The sequence below is a fragment of the Mercenaria mercenaria genome, chromosome 5 (genome assembly GCF_021730395.1).
Source record: "Mercenaria mercenaria strain notata chromosome 5, MADL_Memer_1, whole genome shotgun sequence".
NCBI classification, from domain to species: Eukaryota; Metazoa; Mollusca; class Bivalvia; order Venerida; family Veneridae; genus Mercenaria; species Mercenaria mercenaria.
The window spans coordinates 74385335-74413140 of NC_069365.1; the positions used below are offsets into that span (position 1 = coordinate 74385335).

Below are 27806 nucleotides of genomic sequence, written 5' to 3' on the forward strand. Positions count from 1 at the left end.
TAAAAATGTGACCCATATGTGTGTGTGTGTGTGTGTGCGTGTGTTATTTTTTAAAAGACAGACTTGAAAGAGTATCGGTCGCAATGAATGTAGTCGATGCTATATGTATCAGAATGCGCAAAGTCCATTTCGCGAAATGGACTCCATTTCGCTCTTATTGTTTACGGAGATTGGCGGAAGGAAGAGAGATAACGCATACGGAAACCGGTGTCTATTTTTAGATTTATTTTGTACTGGACTGGAAAAATTAAAAAAAGAAAGTACGTATGATGACACATACTTTGCTTAATTTTAGATTTAAACTGAGTTATTATTTGAAGTAAGAAGCAGTACAGCATTCGACACTATCGTTTGCATGAAATGTGGTGCATCGCTTTAGGTTAAAGGTCAGTAATTCAAATCCTTCTTTGTTTCATATAAAAAACGACAACTTCAAGTCGTCTTTACGTATCTTTAGAGGACATCACTTTTTCCTACACCTATTTTTCATGAAAGTTCTATCACAAGTTAACGAAAAAATGAAAAGAAAATAGGGGGTTATGTAGTTCCTAGTGAAATGCCAGTCAGTTGTGGTCTGCTACCCTAAAAATGGCGCATATTTACTCTCGTCCGCGCAATAAACACCTACTTCCGGTTTCGATCTGCAAATTTTGCCATGTGGGGTGTATGAACATGAAAACCGTCTCATTTCATGCCGAATGTCTTCTAGTAGTGAAAAACGGTGATTAAAGCACTCGTTCTTCACGAATTTGCGCAAAAAATGGGAAAATTAGGATCTATTTATTATGGACTTCTTTCGACACCACGGAAGCACATTTTCGACCGAATTACTGACCTTATTCCTTTAGTTTATGAAATTGGTTTTTTGACCAGATTTCGCGACCCGAAGTCAAGAAACCAAAAGTAGAATATTCCATTACGATTTGTTTCATTCTAAACTGTTTGATTATGATGATGACAGTTGGGTACATACTTGAAACACTCTCGAGTCAACAGTAACTATAGGTTGTGTTGCATAAGAAGGTAGCGGGGTGGCGAAATCTGATTTTGACTTGATTGTCCGTTTTGTCAATTGCTATTTTTTACTTGTCCGTATGATAGTTTTATAGTACATTCTGGTCAAATTACACTTGTCCATACAAGCTTTAGGACAACTTGGGCAATACGGACAATTGAATTTGCCGCCCCTGAAGAGGCAGGGCTTTTTCTAGGGTTTTTGGAAGGAAGTGTCTAGCCGTCCGGTAACCGTGTTTGTATGCAAATCCGTTGATGTTCTATTTTTAGAAATGATAAACCACTGATCGTCGAATGTCCATGTTATATTGTAAAAAGTGATGTTTTTCTAACGGCCTTAACTAATTCTTAAAAGACAAATCTATATCTCTTTTTTGAAGAATGGAAAGCTTATATAACAAGCAATTCATTAATTAATTTTGATTGTTTAAAAAAAAATTCTAACATGACTCGGTTTGATGTCCAGTTAAACAAAGAAGGAATTCAAGCTCTGTATATTCCAGGGGTTTTTTTTACGACTGGGGGAAGAGGCCCCAGCCTGTCACTGGGGGAAGAAAATAGCGCGCGACGAGCAGTTTTGGGGAATTTTTTCACTCAGGGGGGAATTTACAATTATGCATAATAAACACTTTAAACTATGTTTTTATTACATATTCTTGCAACTTTTAGCAACTATACACACTGTCACTTAGCAATAGATGGACTTGCACTAATGTTCACTTATCATTGTAACAAGGTGGGTGGGGAGAGTTGAAATGCTCAAATCATTGAATATTTAAAGGTCACATGCTTTTATTCACAAAAAATGCTTTAAAATAAGAGTTGCTTTTGCAAGAGTCATCATATTATTATTAAATGCATACTTTTGTTGGCTTTTTATTTCAATTGTACTAGAAAATCTTGTAAGAAAGGATTAAAAAGTCCGAAAATCACGATCGCGAAAACGTGTGACAAATAATGAAAAAACGAAAGCAAACATTAAAAATTCTTGATAAAATACCCGTTTTAAATTTCATCTTTTCACCAGAACTATTCCATACTTATAATATCTGATTACTTAAAACATTTATATTTTATTTGGCTCTAGCAAAATACCTCGGCAAAGATAATAAATTTGCGTAACGGCCGACCGGCTTATTTAATCGAATCAAGCACATAAAATAATTACTTTAAATTAACAACACATATTACACAATACAGCATAAGCTGTTACCGCTAATTAACAAGGGGTACAAACACAATAATCTGACGCTGCATTGTTTATCAATCATCTATATTACCTACTGATGATAACCACGTGTCAGTCGGCGCGTGGCGTGATTGACATCTGTCAGTAGCTAATTAACATACGACGCTCCGCCTACTGTCATACTTACGCTGGTGTCGACAAACAGTATGAAGTTCACTGGGATTTTGATTGACAAGGGGCAGAGCTTTCGAACTCGTTACGCATCAAAGAGTATTACCGCGAGACAAGCAGACGCCCACGGCATATTATGTGCGGGTCAGATACGAGTTTTTATCGATTTTCGCTGGTCAAAACCGGAACCTCGGGTCCACTGAACGCTCTTCAAACATTTTTCTACTATTTCTAAAGGTTTCCACACCCATTGAAAATTGTGAAAGACCGTCTGCAGTTGTGAACGGGTCCGATATTCGGTCGGGAAAATCGCTGGGAGTAATCTCCATTGCTTTGTTTACGATTTTGGAGGGGGGAATTTCGGACGTAGGGGAATTTCGACTGCGGTAGGGGAAATCCTTGGCTGTGGGGGAAATCCTCGGCTGGGGGACGAGGCCGATATTCGGCCTCTGCTATAGAATAAAAAAAACCCCTGTATTCTGCGATAAACAACTGTTGACTTGCGGACTGGTAAGAGAGCATTATGACCTCAAATTTCCGCATGACGTCCAATACAATACTCCTCTGGTAAAAGAAGTCCAGCATAATTTTTATTCAAATATGTCAATGAGCATGTCAGAATGAAAACAATCGTTCAGATGCTTCAGTATTTAACCACTCGGGCTAACGCCCTCGTGGTTCAATTCCTACACATCTGAACTCTGAACCGTGGTAAATCAGACGATAAACCACTCGAAGGCCTTGGTTATAAAATTTGTTAAGTATTATTTCGAAATAAAATGGATTAATTATGAACGCTTAACTACTGTTTTTCTAAAAGTTATGAACATCACACTGCCACTATTGAAATTAAATGCCACTTAAAACAGTTATTCATTGAAAAAATATTTGAATACTAAAATATGAAAATTGTATGTATTTCAAAACTGTTTTAATTTTGAAAATCCAGTGAATAAGTTGTTAAAAGTTAAAAATTCCAATCCCAAGGCCATAAAAGCCACCAGATGAACAGATTTTAATGAGTGGTGTTACTAAGGCAATCTCGCCATTATTGATTTCGGCAAACTTTCGTTTTATCAGCTGAATAATGCCGTGATTTATTGTAAATCTTTAGTATGTATTCACACAAAATTTTGTTTGCAGATAAGTAGACGATATCTTAAATAAATAACATTAAAACTATATAAAATGTTATGGTCCCGTTGTCTGTCCGTCTGTTAGCAATTTCATGTCTGCTCTGTAACTCTTGAATCCCTTGAAGGATTTCATAGAAACTTGACACAAATGTTCACCACACCAAAACGACATGCAGAGCGCATGTTTTGGATGTCTCATTTCAAGATCAAGGTCACACTTAGGGGTCAAAGGTTATATGAGTGTGTTTCGTGTCCGCTCTGTAACCCTTGAACTGCTTGAAGGATTTCAAAGAAACTTGGTACAAATGTTCACCACAGTGAGGCGACGTGCAGCGCATGTTTTGGATGACTTGCTTCAAGGTCAAGGTCACACTTAGGGGTCAAAGGTCATATATGACTTTGCTTTGTGTATATTGCTATGCATTGCAGAGCTTTTGTTTTTATTTGGCAGATCCCTTTTTGTTCTCTCACAATAATTTTTTGGAATAACTTCCCTTTTTTGTTACTATAAATAGCTTATTTTGAAACTTTTTTTATTATTGGCAGTAGGGAAAAACCGAGACCACTTTTCTGTGGTACATCATGATGGCACATCCAATTTTTAGATGTATTTTGACATAACTTTACCTGGTCAGAATTTTGTTGTGGACTTTAAAATTATTTTTTTTTTTGGAATTTCTTCTTTTTGTTGTTCTGCCCTTTGGGCTTCAACAGTCAGGTTCTTCAAATTTTGCTCCCATCCTCTGATGTAGCCCTTTGGGAGTATTTTGCCCCGCTTGGTGGCGCTCTTGTTTTCCATGTTATGTCAGGTCTTAACGCTGAACTGAAATACCGTATAGGACAAAAATCGCTTCAGATTTGAATTTTGATCCGAAGGTTTTTTAACAACTTTCTAGCAAAAATAACTGCACTGGTCCACTGCCTAAATCCAGACACTTCTGGTGGATTTTTGACGATAACTTTGCATTATGAAACCACATGTGCATAAAATTTTAACTGTATAATTTTAGGTTCTTTATAAATCTCTATGCAAAACAACAAAATTGTATATTGCTGATTTCATCATAAAAATGTCATCCGACTTTGGGCCTGTAAAAGCTGTCAAAATCGACCTTCAGAGTGCTTAAATATTCGGACACTATTTGGGTATGAAATGCAACGAATAAGTGCACTCAAAAATAACAATGAACATGACATTGTTTGTAACAAAGCAGTCAATTCCAGTCCTGTAAATACATACAGACATCTCCTTTGGATGGAAGTTTTATTACCTGTTAATCACGTGATCATGTGGACTAGTTTCTAATTTAATATATAACTGCCAAATATAACAATAATATACCGTAATACGCAATAAAATATATCTGAGCGAAAATTAATGTTTACAATTATTCTTACATACATGCAGATTCTGCCGCTGTCGTTAACTATGCAGATCACTATAATGACGCTGCGCCGATTTTATCTAATGAATTGCTTCCCTTGTCTGCAAAATGCTGGCATTAAATTCTTCTCATTTGAATTAATTATGTTATATAACAGAAATCGTTTAAATCTTTTAAATAAATACTGAGGATATTACTATTAGAGAATTCTAAAACATGTTTTTACATCAGTTTCGATCAACTAAGAAAAAAGTAATCTGCAGAAGAATATTTTTCTTATTATATCAGTACATCGTCACACCTCAAATAACTGGCACGTGCTGTATGATTCCATCCCCCACGACACACAATGTTTACTTTTAGCGGTGCAGATATATGAAAGTAATTTTCTATGGAAATACTTACATTCATACACTGTTGTTGAAAACTGGTCATCAAAGCTTTCGTTTGCGTCAATCCTGTTCATTCCAGTAAAAAATCTCGATCGTAAAGCATTTTTTTAATGGTGTCCGAATTATTAAGCAACGTCCGGATTTAGGCACTGGACCAGTAACTTTCACATTGAGTGTGAAGAAAAATCATAAATGTGCATTATGGCAGTAATAAAAAGTAATAGTTTACCTTATTTGTTATTAATTATCTGATAAATAAATCCAGTATGCTGTCCGTTGAAAATTTTGAATAGTGGCACAGTAATAGCCGAAGGTGTTTTAGTACATGTCGATTTGTGGGAATATGAGCCGCCGTGAGAAAAATATTGAGAAATATAGAGACCTATACCACATTGTAGATTGAAGTGAGGGTATCTTAATTTCTCATGTATCTCTTTCCAGACACGAGACTGGAAAAAGTTATGACGTCATAAATATGGCGGCTAAAAAGAAAATAAGAAAGGCAGAAAATGTTTGACTGCTGAATAATTACAGGTGAAAACGTCTTTGAAAACTATGTTATGATTGAAAAAAATGATATATTTAGTGAAGGTTGTTTATTCTAGCAGGTAAAACACTTTTATGAAAAATAAGATGGAATTAATTATGCTTAAAATGAAAAAATATCCATAAATATCAGCAGATGACGAAAATGACTAAATAACGATATTAAGTGAGCAAATTTCTGTTAAATGGCGCGATTAAAAATAGAAATAGTCTGATACTATATCACGTCCATAGTCAAATAACATAATTATATGTACCCTTGTTATCTGTATGAGTGTGTCATATCAGCTTAACGCCCCTACAATGTGGTCAGAACGCAAAATCAATAGAAAAAATCTATTGCATTCATGTGCAATCTTAAAAAGGTTGTTTCTAATGATATAACAGCCATAAAACGTAAATTATTTTATAGTGCAGATTCTCCTATTAAAATTGATAAATCCAATTAATACATACTTCCCCGTAAACCTGAAGGAAAGACATCTACGAAAGGAATCATCAGAAGATTTCTCTTTATACGTTTTAGTCCAGCATACTAGGTGGTCTATGATGTCATCGTCGTTTAACGCCTACAGTATGTTTACGTTTTATATAAGGAAATTTATAGTACTTTAACCTACACCTTGAGTCCTTCTAATTAACAGGATTTGGCCACTAATCACATCCCTGAAGTTTGTATTAATTTTTCAAATTTCGCATAGATGATCAGCAAGATTATGATGGATTTCTTAATTGCATATACAATCACATTAAACTTGTTTCATAAATAATTTAACTTCTTTTACATTTACCAATACTAGTTTATTTTATCGTATAACTTCATGTCTAACTGACATTTTACCCCGCGTGAAACGATATTGCGACAAAGTCTGGAAAAAAAACATTCCTAGAAAAATTAAAATCCAACAATTACAAGGTGTGCTGTTAGTTGTTTCATATAATTTCTTAACTCTTTATACCCATTTACCTAATAATCTAATGAATGACAAAGGAACTGCTTAAATAAACTGCATGTTTTTGTGCATTTAACTTCAGTTTAGCCTTTTCTCTTTTTTAAATTGCTTTTCTTTTCATGTGAGTTTCTGAAGCAGTTTGTTAAATCCTCTCCTTATTGAACAACATTGATGTCTGGTTATGGAATGTTTTTTTTTGAGATGTAATAAGTAATCTGTGAGAACTATTTCTACCTAGCTTGTCACAGATATTTCTCGTATGATTTAGGAAACGTTATACGCAGTTAGGTGTGGTTACTATATCAACCAAAATTACGCATTCTTGATGATGTTTTCAAGTACGGACAATCAGTTGTTGCCCGAATAGTTGACATTTTTATGCCAGGAAGGTGTAGTAATTAAATGTAGACCACCAGACTGCATCGCTTGGTATTGTCATACATATCTCCATATTTAAGATTGATTAAAGTACACTGATTTACTAAAGCTTTTATTCTATGGGGTGGGGAATGTTCCCCATACAATCTTTTGAAATATATCAGACCAGGTAAGTATCTGTTACTAGATGCGTGGTTTGTCGCACAATACAAATGTAGTTGTAGGTCATGTTGTCTGTCGGTTATATGCAATGTTTAATAAATACTTTTTCCTTTACCTTGATTTGATTGTCATATCTTTGCAAGAGCAGCTTTCAAGAATTCAGTGAACATTATCAATATGTCATTTTGCAGATATACCGCTATTAATATCAACTGCGATAATATTCTACTAAATGTCAGTATCGTAATTCAGTGTGTGTGTTTACGTTTAATAGCAATTTAGAACACTTCTTCATTTTTGTTTTTCACATAACGTGCCTTTAGTTTCCCTTTCGTGAATAAGACATTCAGCAGTCAAGGGCTTAATTTTATGTATACTGTTCTATCACATTGGAATACGGTGGGGATATAGGGTGTGAGCATTGTTGCCAAAATACTGTTTTAAGCTTACCAGCGTTGTTTTATAACTGACCGTTCCAAGGGGTTGCCGCACTGCGTTCTTTTCCTTTATTTTACCTTTTTGAGCTTTCTGTCTATATGCTTTACCTTGTTCATGCATTTATCATGTTTTAAACTATACATCCATTGCTACAGTGTTACATATCGGATCTTTTGAGAAATACTTTCAATTGCAAAGAAGGAATGATGAATAAAAAGACAATGAAATGACTACCCCATGCCCCTGATGCCCTTCCCTCTGCAATTAGCTGAACGTAATTGCGGAAAGTCAATACTAAACTCAGAACGTTTTAAATGTAGGGGTAATGAATAATACTGTTTGTAGATAGCTTTGTTATCGCTGGGCTGAAGACGAATTAAGTAGAACACTTTCAGTATTGATGTCAAGTCTTAATGAATATAATTAACCAGTAATTCAGAGTAATTAAGGAGCCTATCATGAATTTAACACTTGCATTAATAAAAAAACCCTGTTAAACTTCTACTGGCATAATAGTCTTGATCATGTTTAAATCTAGTCAAAAATGAACTTGCAAACAATGCATGTAATTTGCACATAACCTTATAAATTGTAGAGCATAGACAACTATTTGTGCTGACATTGATTTGTACTGCATTTCAAATTCCTTTCCTTCTAGGTACTTATTAAAAGCAGATATTGGTAACATATATTCCCTTATTGTATGTTATATTTCTTGTAACGTTCAGAAATAAACTTATTTCAAATTCAACATCATAACAATAGTCAAAAATAGTTAATATCAACAGGTAGAAACGACGTGTAAAAATGCATTGTAAATTAAGTGGGTGTGGTATAAATTAAACAGTTAAAATAAATTGAATATATTATTTCCTGAGAAAGTGTAAATATATATATTATAATTTGAAATGTCCCATTGGCTTGTTTAATGACATGATATTCGATATTATAAGCAATTTTACTGATTTTTTTTCAGAAATTATTCAGCAGTATTATTTTCTTAACTGGCCGCCATATTGATGACATCATTTCCGGACCCAGTCGCGGTCCCTAGAGGCATACAGACACTAAATAGCCTGAGCACCTACGAAAAAATGGTAGTCGCATAATGGCGGATTCAAATAGTTCTCAGTTTTTTTTGCTGTAAGAAGGATTTTTCCTTGAAATCATTGCTATATATTGGTTGAAATCATATTGCATGCCTATACTTGACATACTGGTAGCATTTGCATGTTGAAAAAAGACTCCAAACTGATTTAACATGTGAAATTTATTCATACACCCCTACCCTAAATTGTGATTGTCATTTCAGTGTAAAAATTACGGTGTGTCCGTTTGACCAGAAATATTTTTCTTGCATCAAACATGACCCCTACTTTTCTTTGGATATTTTTACAGTATAAATGTTGCTCTGCAAGAAAATGTAAGTTAAAGAAATTTAAAATGGGTCTAGGTGTGTATTGCAGCATTGTGAAAACTTGTCATTTTATATAGAATATATAGTGGTGGGTATTTAGTGTGTTATAACCTAGAAGAGATACATACATATTGTTTTTTACTTAGACCAAGGAATAATTTGGTATATGTGGCTATATTTCTCAACTACCCGGTACTTTCGAGCGGGATTACAAATGACTATTTCAGATGTTTGCATGTTAGAATCATTTTTAGCTCGACTATTCGAAGAATAAGTAGAGCTATCCTACTCACCACGGCGTCGGCGTCACACCCTGGTTAAGTTTTTCGTACCAGTCCATATTTTGACAAAGTCTTTTGAGATAAAGCTTTGAAACTTTCAACACTTGTTTACCATCACCATGTCCAGTTATAGGCAAGAGTACATAACTCTGTCAAGCATTTTGACTGAATTATGGCCCCTTTTGACTTAGAAATCTTCGTTAAGTTTTTCGTACCAGTTCATATTTTGACAAAGTCTTTTGAGATAAAGCTTTGAAACTTTCAACACTTGTTTACCATCACCATGTTCAGTTGTAGGCAAGAGTACATAACTCCATCAAGCATTTTGGTTGAATTATGGCCCCTTTTTGACTTAGAAATCTTGGTTATGTTTTTCGTACCAGTCCACATTTTGACAAAGTCTTTTGAGATAAAGCTTTGAAACTTTCAACACTTGTTTACCATCACAATGTCCAGTTGTAGGCAAGAATACATAACTCCATCAAGCATTTTGACTGAATTATGGCCCCTTTTGACTTAGAAATCTTGGTTAAGTTTTTCGTACCAGTTTATATTTTGTGTAAAGTGTTTGACATATGGCTTTGAAACTTTTATATCTTGTTCAGTATAATAGTCTCTATCAATAGGCAAGAGTACGTAACTCTCTCATCTTTTTTTGCTGAATTATGGCCCTTTTTGAACTTGGAAATTGGTTCTGTTTTGTAAATGTCCATGTTTTGTCAAGACTATTTGACATATGGCTTTTAAACTTTAAACACTTGTTTATCATTATGATTTCCATCTGTAGGCAAGAGTACATAACTCTGACAATTATTTTGACTGAATTATGGCCCTTTTTGGACTTTGAAATTTGTTCAGTTTTTCTTACAAGTCAGCGTTTTGTCAAAACTGTTTGAACTGTGGCTTTGAAACTTTTAACACTAGTTTATCAACATGATTTCCATCTGTAGACAAGAGTACATAACTCTGTCAACTATTTTGACTGAATTATGGCCCTTTTTGGACTTAGAAATTAGTTAAATTTTTCATATAAGTCCATGTTTTGCCTAACATATAACTTAACATATTTGCTATCATGGTCACACATTGCCATTTAGTGCAAGACTAATCGAAATCCACAAATACAGGAACATTTTTTGTTTAATCCATTTTTTTGTTTAGTCTGAAAATCTATGGAAATATTTTGACCCCATTCTTCAATCAATTCTTCGAATAGTCGAGCGTGCTGTCATCCGACAGCTCTTGTATGAATGAAAGTTACCCTTTTTCTATCTCATACAGAGAAACTACAAAATGTCAATATTTCATTCAATCTACAGATAATTAGACATTTAAAACTTATAAGGATACAAAACGAAAATACACAATTACGGTGAAAATAAATCAAAATTACAATGAAAATATTTGGCGGGAAATACTTTTTCGTCTACCGCCGATCAAATTTAATTTTTACTTTCAATTTAAAAACAAGATGGTGGCATGCCAAATGAAAACATCGATGTCAGGTAAATTAAGCGACATTTCATGGATAATGATGGATTGTAAATTATTTTAACCTTGCAGAATTGAAGCAAAGGTATTTTTATATTCATCTAGGTACAAAGTTTACCGACTTTATAATGTTTTAGAAATCGAATTTATGCAACACTTCCTTCATACTTACCGTTTAGATGTCCAAAAAGGCTTTGATAGTAAAAATGTAGAATGTCAGAATATTAAATGTTGAAAGTCAAATGACAACTTTTTCACGTCTAATTATTTGGACTAAGGCAGTGCCTAGAGAACCAAAATTGGTTCTCTAGACAGCGAACTTATTTGTCCAGAACCGGTTCTGTAGCCAAAGTACCGTGCATAGGCTAGGGAACCAGAATTTTATTTCTATGCATACTGTAAAGTTACCGAAATTCACTTTCTTCCTTTTGGCTTTTTAGCTCACCTAAGCACAAAGTGCTCAAAGGTGAGCTTTTGTGATCGCCCTGTGTCCATCGTCGTCGGTGTCGTCAACAGTTTGACTGTTAACACTCTAGAGGTCACAATTTTGGCCCAATCGTAATGAAACTTGTTCAGAATGTTACTCTCAATAAAATCTTGGACGAGTTTGATATTGGGTTATCTGGGGTCAAAAACTAGGTCACCAGGTCAAATCAAAGGAAAAGCTTGTTAACACTCTAGAGGTCACAATTTTGGCCCAATCTTTATGAAACTTGGTCAGAATGTTACCCTCAATAAAATCTTGGACAATTTTGATATTGGGTCAACTGAGGTCAAAAACTAGGTCACCAGGTCAAATCAAAGGAAAAGCTCCTTAACACTGTAGAGGCCACATTTAAGACTGTATCTTCATGAAACTTTGTCAGAATGTTGATCTTGATGATCTCAAGGTCCAGTCTGAATCTGGTTCATGTAGGATCAAAAACTAGGTCACCAGGTCAAATCAAAGGAAAAAATAGTTAACACTGTAGAGGCCACATTTATGACCATATCATAATGAAACTTGGTCAGAATGTTAATCTTGATGATCTATAGGTCACAATCAAATCTGGGTCAGGTGGGGTCAAAAACTAGGTCACTAGGTCAGATCAAAGGAAAAGCTTGTTAACACTCTAGAGGCCACATTTATGACTATGTCTTCATGAATCTTAGTCAGAATATTAATCTTGTTGATCTTTAGGTCAAGTTCAAATCTGGCTCATGTGGGGTCAAAAACTAGGTCATCGAGTCAAATCAAAGGAAAAGCTAGTTAACACTTTAAAGGCCACATTAATGTCCATATCTTAATGAAACTTGGTCAGAATGTTAATCTTGTTGATCTTTAGGTCAATAGGTCAGGTGAGCGATACCTTCATGGCCCTCTTGTTTCTTTTGGTTAGTATCATGCATGTTATTATCTTAATTAAAGAAACAAAATGGATAATTTACATCTTGAATTTATTTGCAAATGAAATTATTAAATAAGATTTAAGAAATATTCACCAAAATTTTTCACATATACCAGCATTTACTCCATTGTTTACAGGTTTTTTTTCCCTAAGAAAGTGAAGCTGATAGTCGGCATCTTTACCTCGGAAAATTTTTCCACACAAAATCAATTTTCCCCAATCTATCTCCAATTTTTAGCTCACCTGAGCAATGCAATGCTCAATGCTCAGGTGAGTTTTTGTGATCGCTCAATGTCCGGCGTCTGTCGTCTGTCAACATTTAGCTTGTGTATGCGATAGAGGCTGTATTTTTCAACTGATCTTCATGAATTTTTGTCAGAATGATAACCTTGATGAAATCTAGGCCGAGTTCGAAAATGGGTCATCTGGGGTCAAAACCTAGGTCACTAGGTCAAATCAAAGAAAAACCTTGTGTATGCGATAGAGGCTTTATTTTTCAATTTATCTTCATGAATTTTGGTCAGAATAATTACCTTCATGAAATCTAGGGTGAGTTCGAAAATGGGGCATATGGGGTCAAAAACTAGGTCATTAGGTCAAATCAAAGAAAAACCTTGTGTATGGGATAGAGGCTGTATTTTTCAATTTATCTTCATGAATTTTGGTCAGAATGATAACCTTGATGAAATCTAGGCCGAGTTCGAAAATGGGTCATCTGGGGTCAAAAACTAGGTCACTAGGTCAAATCAAAGAAAAACCTTGTGAATGCGATAGAGGCTGTATTTTTCAATTGATCTTCATGAATTTTGGTCAGAATAATTACCTTGATGAAATCTAGGGCGAGTTCGAAAATGGGGCATCTGGGGTCAAAAACTAGGTCAGTAGGTCAAATCAAAGAAAAACCTTGTGTATGCGATAGAGGCTGTATTTTTAGCTCGACTATTCGAAGAATAGTCTAGCTATTCTACTCACCCTGGCGTCGGCGTCGGCGTCACACCTTGGTTAAGTTTTTGCATGCAAGTACATACAGCTATCAATTAAAGGAATATAGCTTTGAAACTTATTTATTCTTTTTCTAGGTCAATTACCAACCTCACTGGGTCAAGTTCCATAACTCTAACATGTATTTTGAGCAAATTATGCCCCCTTTTGGACTTAGAAAATTCTGGTTAAAGTTTTACATGCAAGTTACTATCTCCAAAACTAATGCAGATATTGAATTGAAACTTCACATGTGTCTTCGGGGTTATAAAACTAGTTGATAGCACCAAGTCCCATAACTCTGACTTTCATTTTGGCCAAATTATGCCCCCTTTTGGACTTAGAAAATTTTGGTTAAAGTTTTGCGTGCAAGTACATACAGCTATTACTAAAAGGCATATAGATTTGAAACTTATGTTTTCTTTTTCTAGATCAATTACCTACCTCACTGGGCCAAGTCCCATAACTCTGACATGTATTTTGGCCAAATTATGCCCCCTTTTGGACTTAGAAAATTCTGGTTAAAGTTTTGCGTGCAAGTACATACAGCTATTACTAAAAGGCAAATAGATTTGAAACTTATTTTTTTCTTTTTCTAGATCAATTACCTACCTCACTGGGTCAAGTCCTATAACTCTGACATGTATTTTGAGCAAATTATGCCCCCTTTTGGACTTAGAAAATCCTGGTTAAAGTTTTACATGCAAGTTACTATCTCCAAAACTAATGCAGATATTAAATTGAAACTTCACATGTGTCTTCGGGGTTATAAAACTAGTTGATAGCAGCAAGTCCCATAACTCTGACTTTCATTTTGGCCAAATTATGCCCCCTTTTGGACTTAGAATATTCTGGTTAAAGTTTTGCGTGCAAGTACATACAGCTATTTCTAAAAGGCATATAGATTTGAAACTTATTTTTTCTTTTTCTAGATCAATTACCAACCTCACTGGGTCAAAACCCATAACTCTGACATGTATTTTGAGCAAATTATGCCCCCTTTTAGACTTAGAAAATTTTGGTTGAAGTTTTACATGCAAGTTATTATCTCCAAAACTAATGCAGATATTGAATTGAAACTTCACATGTGTCTTCGGGCTTATAAAACTAGTTGATAGCAGCAAGTCCCATAACTCTGACCTTCATTTTGGCCAAATTATGCCCCCTTTTGGACTTGGAAAATTCTGGTTAAAGTTTTGCGTGCAAGTACATACAGCTATTACTAAAAGGCATATAGATTTGAAACTTATTTTTTCTTTTTCTAGATCAATTACTAACCTCACTGGATCAAGTTCCATAACTCTGGCATGTATTTTGGGCAAATTATGCCCCCTTTTGGACTTTGAAAATTCTGGTTAAATGTTTTACATGCGAGTTTCTATCTCTAAAACTAATGCAGATATTGAATTGAAACTTCACATGTGCCTTAGGGGTGATAAAACTAGTTGATAGCAGCAAGTCCCATAACTGATATGCATTTTGGTCAAATTATTCCCCCTTTTGAACTTAAAACTCTTTTGATATTTAACCTTTTTAGGTAATATTTTCCTGCCTCTGGGACAATATTTCGCATAGTCGAGCTTGGCTGTCTTACGGACAGCTCTTGTTCAATTTATCTTCATGAATTTTAGTCAGAATAATTACCTTGATGAAATCTAGGCCGAGTTCGAAAATGGGTCATCTGGGGTAAAAAACTAGCTCACTAGGTCAAATCAAAGAAAAACCTTGTGTATGCGATAGAGGCTGTATTTTTCAACTGATCTTTACAAATTTTGGTCAGAATGATTGCCTTGATGAAATATAGGTCAAGTCCGAATATGGGTCATCTGGGATCAAAAATTAGGTCACTAGGTCGAATCAAAGAATAACCTTGTGTATGCGATAGATGTTGTATTTTTCAATTGATCTTCATGAAATTTCATCAGAATGATTGCATTGATAAAATCTAGGTCAAGTTTGAATATGAGTCATCTGAGTTCAAAAAGTAGGTCATTAGGTCAAATCAAAGAAAAACCTTGTGTAAGCGATAGAGGCTATATTTTTCAGTTGATTTTCTTGAAATTAACTTATTAAGTCAGAATGATTGCCTTGATGAAATCTAGGTCAAGTTTGAATATGGGTCATCTGGGGTCAAAAAGTAGGTCACTAGGTCAAATCAAAGGAAAACCTTGTGTATGCGATAGAGGCTGTATTTTTCAACTGATCTTCATGAAATTTGGTCAGAATAATTGCCTAGATGAAATCTAGGTCAAGTTTGATTATGGGTCATCTGGGGTCAAAAAGTAGGTCACTAGGTTAAATCAAAGAAAAACCTCGTGTATATGATAGAGGTTGTATTTTTCAACTGATGAAATTTTGTCAGAATGATAGCCTTGATGAAATCTAGGTCAAGTTCGAATATGAGTCATCTGGGTTCAAAAGCTAGGTCACTAGGTCATATTAAGGCAAAACCTTGTGTATGCAATAGGGGCTGCATTTTACACTGAATTTTCATAAAATTTAGTCAGAATGGTTGCCTTGATAAAATCTAGGTCAATTTCGAATATGGGTTGTCTGGGGTCAAAACTAGGTCACTAGGTCAAATCAAAGAAAAACCTTGTGTATGCAATAGAGGCTGTATTTTTCAATTGATCTCATGAAATTTGGTCAGAATGATAGCCTTGATGAAATCTAGGTCAAGTTCGAATATGGGTCATCTGGGGTCAAAAACTAGGTCACTAGGTCAAATCAAAGAAAATGCTTGTTTATACTCAAGGTTTTTGCTCCAATTTTTATGATAATTGGTCAGAATATTTTTTTCCATGAAATCACTAGTCAAACATGTTTACACTGTTATGGTGTGTTATTGTGTGTTTCTCAGGTGAGCGACCTAGGGCCACCTTGGCCCTCTTGTTACGGTTCAGGGATCAAATTTAGCGGTCACTAACTCACGAAATTAGAGTAAGAATAAAAAATGTGAGTAGGAAATCATGGCACTTGAATATTTTCGTGATAACGTTTGAAAATCGTCAAATTCGCCCAAACTGTCCTTTGCTCTTTAAAAGCTCCTTTGGGGTAGTTATGTTACCGATAATCACATGACCGCTTGTAGACCCTTGTCGCTGTTATACAAATGTAATTATTTTGATATCTAAGTAAGTGTCTAGACAATATTTGTTTCTGTTTTGATCAGTGAATGGAGAGGAAAATTACAAGTTTCTTTTGGCGAAAAAGGCCAAAGGAGACCTAAAATGCTAGCGGCACATTACAGACAGTGACCTGAAAGAACTTAAAACTTTCGTGTCAACCCAAAAGTCCAAAGAATCATCGACTTCGAGTACTTTGGTTGGTAACTTCCAAACCCAGAAAGTCAACCATGAAAAACTTGGAAACGGAGCTGAACATTTAACTTTTATATGAAACCAAACAACAGAAAAAATTAATACATTGTTTAGCATGAAAAACAGCCTTTAAATAATTGAAGGTGAAACACACCATGTTGCTAGTGGAAAAAAAGGCACTAGCAAAAAATGGGAAAAAAGTTAAATTTGATCCCTAAAACAGGATTACTTAAAATACAAATTGCTTAAAATAGTCTAATGATTTACGTACAGTATAAAAACAGTATTACATGATGTATATAGTATTGTGAATTTCCCCAAATTGGCCTCTTTCATGTGATTTGACCAGTGCCTGGAGCGTCTTACACATCTACTAGGAAAACCTCTGGTTTACATTTTTTTTCCAAGCAAAAATAGGTGAAGAACACCATGGGGTTTTAAAAAAAACTTATCTCAACAATTTATTGTCATTTTGTTTAAACTATTTTACAAGACTTAGTGCCAGTTCTCAACAATTTATTGTCATTTTGTTCAAACTATTTTACAAGTGCCAGTTGTCATTTTGTTCAAACTATTTTACAAGTGCCAGTTGTCATTTTGTTCAAACTATTTTACAAGTGCCAGTTCTATAGAACTGGCACTTGTAAAATAGTTTGAACAAAATGACAATAAATTGTTGAGATAATTTAAGTCTTTTTAAAACCCCATGTTCCTATCTCAAGGTCAAGGTCACAGTTTGAGGTCAAAGGTCAAATTGAAGCCTGGAGCAGTTTTATTTCATGCATGGTGGGATTTTGATGTAACTTGGCATAAATGTTCACCATTATGAGATGGAGTGTTATGCGCAAGAACCAGCTCCCTAGGTCTAAGGTCAAGGTCACACTTGACAGCTGGCAGCTGGACATTCTTCCCGTGGGCATACTTGTCTATCAATAACTGGAGAACCATTTGACCTAGAACCTGCAAACTTCATGGGGTGATAGGGTTTACAGAGTAGATGACCTCTTATATTTTTGGGGTTACTCGATCAAAGGTCAAGGTCACAGTGGCCTGAACATGGAAAGCTGTTTCTGATCATTAACTTGACAACCACTTGACCCAGAATGTTGAAACTTAATAAGATGATTGGATATGTAGAAGAGATGATCCCTATTGATTTTTGGGCCCCTTGATCAAAGTTTAAGGTCACAGGGGCCAGAAATTAGAAAACTGTTTCTGATCAATAACTTGAAAACCATTTGACCCAGAACCTTCAAACTTTATAGGGTTGTTGAACTTACAGAGTGGATGACCCCTATTTGTTTTGGGATCACTTGAGCAAAGGTCAAGGTCTCAGGTGCCTGAAAATAGAAAACTCTTTCCGATCCATAACTTGAGAACCACTAGGCCCAGAATGTTGAAACTTCTTGGGATGATTGGACATGCCGAGTAGATGATCCCAGTTGCAGCCAACCATCGTTGTCTCTTGGACTTTTGCTCCTGTCCCCTACCCGGGTGAAATAGTTCCAGGGTTTACCATGGAATTCCATGAGAAAAAAAAGCCTGGAGTATTCGGACTAAGTTTCCAGCCTTTTCCAACCTAACCAAATTATCAATGCGGAAAATTTGAAAAAGCCAAGGCAGGAATATGTACCATGATATACCAGCATCCCTGGAAAATATACCATGGTAAAATCTGGAACATCTTCCAGGCTGCCAGGAATAAAATTCCTGTTTTTCCATGAACCTGGAGTATTCGGACAGTTTTTTAACCAAAGTCTGGAAAAGCCTGGAACATTTTCCAGCATAGCCTGGATTAGGCTGGAAAATGTTCCAGGTTTTACCATGGTAAATTTTCCAGGGAATGCTGGAGAATGAGTCTGGTATAACCTGGAAAATATTCCAGCCTAGTTCTATAGGCCCTGAAATAGCAAAAAGTTATACCCCATATGATTATATCCTAAATGAAAATGCTGTGTGCAGCAGGTTGTAGGTTTGATTCACATTCTTGGACAAAGGATGATCACAAATGAGCTCCCCTAAGCAGTGCATGTCCATAGGTGTGGCTAAAATTAAAAACTAAAAATTTCATCTAGGACTTCTTAACTTTATAAAACACACCAATAATCATTAATTTTACAGGTTACACATATAAAACAACAAGGTGCTGAAGTATTGCAAGGCAATACATGGTCCCCTACCGGTTTCTGTGCCACTGATTTTGGATGCAATGTAATTGTAGTTGTATCTACCCGTCAAGATTGTTCACTTGTGAAAGTTTGAAGAAAATCCTTTCAGTAATGTTGCGCCCTCGTGATATAATTCCTTCGCATCTGAACTCCAAATAATGATTTATTCAGTGACAAATCACTGAATGAGATAATATTATTTCTTGAATAATTTTCGCAATTACATCTTCAGTACAGTGTAAAATATGTCATTATTTTCAACTTAATGTCACTGCTGGTCCAGAAATTTTCTGTCAGTGTTTGCCACCACCAATGTAGATTGCCTCAGTTTTTCACTAACCACCACAAAGCCATCATTTGCCACCATTTGCTCCACTGCTATGACCTGTTGAAATAATGAATCACTAGATATTAAACCATTAAAGCAGTTTCTTCATTAGTATTGTCCATAGTTCATAGTTTCAAAACAAAATTAATATCTTACATGGTATTCAAAGTTAGTGCATCTTTATGATACAGGCAACGCTGCAGATTTAAGCAAGTAAAAACATTACTTGTTGCATTTTCACGAAGCTTTATTTCTCAATTTGATTTCAAATGTTGGTAGAATAAGGTTCCAATGAAGGCAGACAGATATTTTCAGTGTTTTTGGGTTAGTGATTAATAGGTTGGACTTATGCATTGCTCTTATTGTATAAATAGTAACAAGTTTTATTTCTACCAGTTACCTGCACTGACATCCCAAGTTGTGTTGACTGCCAAGTGATTACTTAATTTGGTACTTTTTAACCATTATATATAATAATATTGGTCTGGACTTGATACAAGGGGAATAATTATAAAACCTGCTAAGAGTCCTGCGAGAAATCGGTTGATACATTCAGTCATGTTTGGGGAAAATTGTCAATTGACCTAGAACTATGGTAGTGTGTGTACTGGTATATTACTATAGTAATATATAATGCCAGTATACTTACATGTCTTTGAACTGTTGGATGGAGCCTTTGAACACAATACATTGGGTCACATGTCTCAATTCATTCATGTGTGCTGATACTTTATATTCACATATGATGCTTTACCTGAAAAATAGATTTAATTCAACACTTAGATGTCCATAATTTTTTCATAGTTTATTATTGGGTATAATGATCTAAAATTGAAATTGTACATTGTGATGAATAATGAGGCCAAAAAATGTCTCTGATGCATTCATCAGTTGACAGTACTGTTTATACTTTTTTATGCTTCATAGTAGTTGGAGAAGTTATTTATATATTATGTAATTTAGCATGTAACAATACGTAAAAGGTGTTATACAAGTATAAATAACTGCTCATTAAACAAATTTTGCATAAGATTATGTAAAACAATTTTTAAATTTTGCCACACATTTAAAATTACAAATTATGAATAATATATGCATTATTCACTGCACCTCGTAATAAAAAAAAGTTACTTGAAAGTAAATAAAATATGCCTTTGCAAATTTTGTAATAAAAATGATGTGTATATGTATTAGCCTTTTATTCAATGTCATGGAAAGTTTGATATATTTTCCATAAGTTAAAGTATGATAAGCTCAAATAATCTCCCTGAACATTGCAAATATAATATATGTCAATATTCTGTAAGACTCCTAAAGGGAAAACCTAAATCTTTACATTTAACCTTGAACATAGAAATTTTATTTACTTGTACATTCCAGTTTATTTTGTTGAAGTGGGTAAATATTAGACAAAGACTATCATAAGTAGGTGGACTAGACTAGACTAGCCGCAAGACTGATAATAAAGAACTTGTCACAAAATTGAAAAAAATGTGATTTTTAAAAATTTATGTTATTGTGACAAATGCCAGTCTAATTTACAGAATTTAATATTATCATATGATATTGGACCTTAGATAATTATAGACTTGCTCTAATCACAATTCTAAAAATAAAAAGTTATAATAGACTTGGACTTAAGACATGCAATTATTCCCATTATTAAAGATGCTACTTTTTTTTGCTGAAAATTTGAAAAGCATATTGATATTGAAAAGAATTAGACTAAGTGATAAATGTAGTTTTACAATAAAAGTACCTATAAATAACAAAAAGCTGCTTAATATGTGTATTTTTGCTAAATTTTCGATATAATGTTCTGCTGTTTCAATAAAGGGTATAATGATCTATAATAATAACTAAATTATCCATAAACATTTCTTCCTGTTAAAAAATAATTTTCATATAATAACAGGTAAAAAACATTGATTTAAACCAAATATTCCCTGAATATACTCTGTAATATTATAGTCAGCAGTCTGGTAGCATTGTTTACTCAGTAGTGCCACCTGTGGAGATACCTCTACTGGCCTTTTTTTTTTTGCTCCATTTTGATATTTTCATTTAAAAAGAATATCCAATTTTCCTTCTTATAAATTAAAAGCATGATAAATTAGAGATTGCAGCTGCATAATAGTTGCAGTGGAACAAAATGACATGAAGTAAAAATATTTTGTTGCATTACACAGTGAAAACTAAACCACCTGCTTCCTGTTAGAATCCATTGTTCTAGTTTTGACATTGTTAAAGGTAATCTAGATTACTGTTTGAAAATAAAACAAATTTATGAACTCACCTGGTGCATTCTGTTAATTATTGTTAACTTCCAAGATGAAATAAGCTGCACATAGTAAAATATTTAGGGAAACACTCTCCCAAATATTTACTCTATTCTGCTCTCTGTCAAAGAACTTCCTGTGTAGATTTGAAATTTTGATATTCTTGGGCAAATGTGCCATTTACAGTCAGCTAATGAAGGTAATGATACATCTATGATGTTAAAATATTTTTGTACTAGAGGAAGATTTTATTCCATTCAATCACATACTCATAAATTTTGAAGATTACTCTGATATAAAACAGAAAAAACTATGGATTACTTTTTGTGGTACATGTACAGCCCCCAGAAGTAGTTCCCTGACTTTATTTTCATTGGTTGATCTCTTGTTATGAGTTTCTAAATATAAAGCATGTGCCAGATCTTATCAGTCTGCATGAGATAATCTCCTGTAGTGAGACAAGCAATATACATACACTAGTAGATTAATAGACCCAAATGATTTATCACTTATCTAGGAATCCCTTTGCCAGGTAACTTTTAATGAATTGGTGAAAAGAATTGTACTATTTCATGCAATTTCTGTTGCTGCAGCTGTTGTTTTCTAGGAGAAAAAAAGCATGATATTTCAATAAATTTTAATATTAGTTTAAAATTTCAAGGATGTGATTTTTCCTTTTTCAGCTGATTTCCTCTTTCTGGACAGAAAAATTTGAAAAAAAAATTGTCAGATTATATATAACTAACCCCATCCTCTAAAAATGGCAGCTTTGCTACTGAGTAAAAGTTAAGAGAATATCACCTGTATATCATATATTGTTCCATATGACTTATATACTTACATGTACACTTGTACAGTTTTCTCTGTATGATCAATTCAGACATTCTCAACATAAAATGTATAAAAAATTGTTAAAGATATTTTTTTTGTCATATTTTATTGTCTTATTTATATTGTGCATGCTACAGACAAATTGATAGTTTTGGTATTTAGTGTGACATGCCCTTATATAGACATATATAGAAAAAATAAATGTTGATATTTAGATTCTTTGTTTCATGTCATTTAATTTGAATACCAATATGTTAAAATAAAAATAAATCATCATCAAATAATGGTTTTTATAGATTTTTTCAATGTTTCTCAACTTAGAATTTTTTACTGCATCCCACCTTACAACTGGCATGAAATTTTCTAAGTCCAGCTTTAACAGAAAAAGCTTTCGCAAGCTTGCAACTAAAAAAGCTTGCGCAAGCTTGCAAAGCTATCGCAAGCTTGCAGAATTCTGTATGTTAATACACGCACGCTTGCGTAAGCTTTCTGCAAGCTTGCAATAGTCATGATCAGCCTTTACCACCCTGGACTGAAAAAGAAGCATTTTAAATTTATTCCTCAGTTATTTTGATTAAAAAATAACTAAGTTCTTTCCATGGTGGTCTGTAAAATTTCAAAGTTTTTTCCATATTTTTCCAGCCTTAAAAATTACTAAGTTCCACTTTCCATGTTGCCATGTAATCATTTCCAGAGGTTTCCAGCCATTTACCTCTGTTGTCCAGCCTCTTTCCATCATAGTCCAGCCTATGCTGGAAAAGGCTGGAAATAAAATTTCACATTACATGGAAATTATACCACATTTCATGTAACAGAATATGGAAAAGTCATCATTTACCAGGGATTTCCATGGATTACCATGTAATACCAGGTATTTCCAGCATCATTTCCAGGGTGAACCTGGAAAATGTACAGCCGGGTATTGACTTCTTGCCTATTGCTTCTATGCATTGGGGAGACATGTGCTTTTCTACAAAAGCATCTTCTAGTTTAAAGCTGATTAGATATGTTTTTCATGAATTTTGTTGAAAATGCAGGGTTTTTTTCCGGCCGTTTTTATAGCCGTTATTCGGCTATATTCCCAATGCCAAAAAGTATGTATTTTTCCCAAAATGAGTGCAAAAATTCCCAACCTACATTCTGAAAAAAATTTCATCAAAATTGCACAAAAAATGACCAAATTATGGACAATTTTGTAATGGAAGTATGTTAAAGAGGTTCTACAATGTGAAACAAGTGTATGAGAAAGTGCTTAAACACATCCTTACTATATCCTACGGGACTAAATATTTCCCAATTTGGAACATTTACACGTCAAAATTCCCAACTTAAGGGGTATAGGCTATGTTCCCAAAGTAGCCAGAAAAAACCCTGAAATGCATATATTTTTAATTCAGTTAAGTTCATAGATATACAAAATGTTGATCTTGATATTCAAAAGTAACCATGTGCTCTAGGCATAACTTCTTTTCATAGACTTACTTCAATTAAATATTTTATTTTATGCATACTGATATAATAATTCTGTTCAAGTGAGTTACAGTTGCAGGGTTTTCACTAGCCCCAAAAAAGGTGGTAAATTTACCACTTTTCGAGGTCCATGTCCCCCTTTTCTTAGCAAAGGGGGGCATGAGTTTTCCCCAAAAAACAATTTTCCAAATTAATTAAAAGTTAATTTCAATCAATTTAAACTATTAAAAGTCCAAAAGAATATCAAAGTATTCAAGCAAATCCAAACATGTCCCCCAAAATAGTCTCTTTTTTCCAGAAAAATAAATTTGGGGGGACATGATGTCCCTCAAAATAAATTTCCTAGGGAAAACCCTGAGTTGTGAATGAATTTATTCAACTAAAGTACAATAAGAAAACAAATGTCAACCAGTTTATGGTTTATATGCATAATTCACAATTAAAAAAGGAAATATGTATGGGCCTAACAGGAATATTAAGTGTAACTATGTATTTCATCGTATAGTATGGCCCCTTGGTAGATTTATACAGGTATAAGATCATAGTTACACAATTTAAAAGTTCAAATATCGCATTGAATAAGATACGTTTTGTAAGATATTTAAAACTAAGCAAACAATTTCTAAAACTAACATGTGACTTACATTCACATAATATTGAATAACATAGATAAAAAAAGATACGAATAGATAGTTTTTATAAAAGTGATAAAGTTATTTTTATGTTTAGTTCTGCTTCACAAATTATTCTCCGCTGATCTTATACCTAGGATAACCCATGAAAGTAGCTTGGAGAGCACTTATTTCCAATGGGGTCCTCGACTTATTACGGCACGGATTAAGTTATATGTTCAGTTTTCAGCAAAGAACTATAATTTAATTTCATAGCTCTTTGGTTTCAGACAGGACTCCTAGACTTTGGTAGTTATACTACAAGCTTGCCGTTTGTAGCAGAATATAATTATGTATCCCTGGGCTGTGTTAGAAAGTTATTTTTCAGTGTATTAAAGATGTTCTTATTTTGATAATGTCTGAGGTCTATGAAGCTTTATAATAATTGTTCTAATCTGCTAATAAATTGTTCTAATTTTTATTTCAGGCATTCATTGCATCCTAGAGAACAGTTTCAGCAACATACCAGAAGTGCTACAAGTATCTGAGAAAACATGAGTTTCTTTGGTTCAACATCGTCAACGTTTGGAAACACGAGCAGTGGAGCAGGAATGTTTGGGACAACCACTAACACAAATTATAATGCTATGAAGGATATTGAGGTTACCTCTCCACCAGACGACAGTGTGAGCTGCCTAAAGTTCAGCCCAGAGTCTATGATGCAATCGACCTACTTGGTAGCCGGTAGTTGGGATAACAACGTACGTTGTTGGGAGGTGCAGCAATCGGGGACCATTGTCCTGAAGGCCCAACAGACCCACACTGGGCCAGTACTTGATGCTGATTGGAGCGACGACGGTACTAAAGTGTTCACTGCATCCTGCGATAAAACGGCCAAAATGTGGGACTTGAACAGTAATCAGTTTGTACAAATAGCTCAGCATGATGCTCCAGTTAAAACTGTGCATTATGTGAAAGCTCCAAACTATACATGCGTTATGACCGGAAGCTGGGATAAAACTCTCAAGTTTTGGGATACAAGACAACCAACCCCTATCATGAACATAGCGCTGCCGGAAAGATGTTACTGCGCTGATGTGAAATACCCAATGGCGGTTGTCGGCACAGCAGGCAGAGGTCTGATCATATACCAACTGGAGAACCAGCCGCAGGAGTTCAGAAAGTTTGAATCTCCGCTGAAGTACCAGCATCGCTGCGTTAGTATCTTTATGGACAAGAAGACAAACCAGCCAACAGGATTCGCACTTGGCAGTATTGAAGGACGAGTTGCAATACATTATGTAAATCCAACAAATCCGAAAGACAATTTCACTTTTAAATGCCACAGAGCAAATGGTACCACTTCCAACAACATGCAAGATATATATGCTGTGAATGACATCTCTTTTCACCCTGTACATGGTACCCTGGCTACTACGGGCTCTGACGGAAGGTTTAGCTTTTGGGACAAGGATGCCAGAATTAAACTGAAGACCTCTGAGCAATTTGACCAACCACTCACTGCTTGCAACTTTAACCCGCAAGGCAACATCTTTGCATATGCAACCAGTTACGATTGGTCTAAAGGCCACGAGGGTTTCGACCCACAGAAGATGAAGCCACATATTTTCTTGAGGAGGTGCTTTGATGAACTTAAACCTTCTACCAAAAAATCATAAGTGTAACGAAAGGTGTTATATAGGACAAAACGTTTGAGGAGATGCTTTGAAGAACTGAAACCTACAAAAATGATAAACCTAAGAAAAATGTAGTGCTCATAGAACAAAATTCTCAAGGACGTACTTTGACGAACTACTCAAACTTAAAAAATTGTCAGCAGAAGAAAGATGTAACATAGAACAAAACTCATGCAGATGTTCTTTGTCAAAAACATTCTAATAAAATCATAACAGCAAGGAAGATTATATACTAAGTAATAAAGAACAACACAATGAAATAAAAATATAATCTACTAGAAAGGCAACAAAACTACAAAATAAGAAAAACAAGATTTGCAACAAAATTGTGAAGTAAAAAACAAAATAAAGGCAAAATCACTGTGAAATAGGAAACAAATTAAAGGCAAAATTACTGTGAAATCAGAAACAAATTAAAGGCAAAATCACTGTGAATTAAGAAACAAAATAAAGGCAAATTCACTGTGAAATAAGGAACAAAATAAAGGCAAATTCACTGCGAAATTAAGAAACAAAATAAAGGCAAATTCACTGCGAAATTAAGAAACAAAATAAAGGCAAATTCACTGTGAAATAAGAAACACAAGAAAGGCAACAAAACCATGAAATAATGTACAGAAGATTGGCAGGAAATCACTAGAATGCCAACACAACTATGAAATAAGAAATACAAAATAGCAAATAAGTTATGAAATAAGAAACACAAGAATGGCAGAACCACTATGAAACAAAACTTCGGAGTAAGAAACACAAACTTGAAAGAAAGACTTTAAAGAGAATATATAGAACAAGACTATGAACTAGGAAACACCATTATCAGTGAAAAACAGTTACTGTTTGGTAAATCAGCAGATGAATCCTACATAATCTGACTGTCAGAATTTCATAAAATACAACTCCACAGCATGTTAAACATACTGAAGCAGCAAATTAAAAAAAAACAATGAATATTTGGATACTAAGTACTATAATAACATTAAGATGTTTATTAAGAAAACAACAGAAACTTGTGAAATGACTGTCTGTTGTACAAAATGTATATAGTGACCTTAAAAAAAGAGACACTGAGAATTAAAACTTGCCTTTGATAAGCGTATAGAAGCTAAAGGTGTATATAGAAACATATTAACTGTCCATTGAGAATGGTGTGGAAATAAGTTTATAATTTGTTATTCGTTCTGGTGTTATAATGTTGTATTTTCAGTGTTTTGTGCTATGGCTTTTGTACTACCGTCACTAAAGTAATTTGGAATAAATTAGTTTATAGTTTGAGAATTGCCATATTTCTTAAGTGTAACAGTATAGAAGTCATATGGCTTGAGCAATCTTTATGAAACTTGTACAAAATGTTCGTAGCCACAAAATCTCAATTGAGTTTAGTAATGTGCAGGATTGTTTAAGTGAAACCAGTTATTGGCCCTTAATTAGTCAAAATTGTCTGATTTTACATCGTTTAAGTTCATAAATGTTGTAAAATTGTAAGGAAGCTTTTGCAGGGATCACTTTTTGCCGCGATATTCTCGCATTATTTTGGCGAAAATCGCATAAATTTTGCTCAAATGCGCTTAAAAATCGCATCCGCGTGGCCGTAGATCTTTTGCCGAAATTGCAACTTTTCACTGAAATGTGGTCTTGACGTTACTTAATTTTCGTATGACGTTCATTTAGGCGCTTGATTTTCGCTTTTATCTCCATAGAGCGTCCGATGATTATGACTACCAGACAAAAATAATCTGTTTTCGCGATGTTTCAAAATACCATTGAATTTAGGTCAAAGGGA

General features: G+C 34.4%; 1 protein-coding gene and 1 long non-coding RNA gene across 6 annotated transcripts; one reads left to right on the forward strand and one right to left on the reverse strand.

The window, feature by feature from the left end:
• Positions 1-164: 164 nt before the first annotated feature.
• Positions 165-27301, forward strand: LOC123541809 (mRNA export factor-like). 5 transcript variants are annotated; one of them, XM_053543981.1, is made up of 2 exons: positions 165-260; positions 24817-27301. In XM_053543981.1, the coding sequence occupies exon 2, from the start codon at positions 24884-24886 to the stop codon at positions 26006-26008; it is 1125 nt and encodes a 374-aa protein (XP_053399956.1). In that variant the 5' UTR covers positions 165-260; positions 24817-24883; the 3' UTR covers positions 26009-27301. The 5 variants fall into 5 exon arrangements, with proteins under 5 accessions (XP_053399956.1, XP_053399957.1, XP_053399960.1 ...); XM_053543982.1 differs by having other exon boundaries at positions 250-386; XM_053543985.1 differs by lacking the exon at positions 165-260 and adding an exon at positions 705-721.
• Positions 17368-21884, reverse strand: LOC123552060 (uncharacterized). Its single transcript, XR_008371065.1, has 3 exons — positions 21435-21884; positions 19788-19892; positions 17368-19195 (listed from the first exon to the last, which is right to left on the reverse strand). It is a non-coding gene; the product is annotated as an uncharacterized LOC123552060 (long non-coding RNA).
• Positions 27302-27806: the final 505 nt, after the last annotated feature.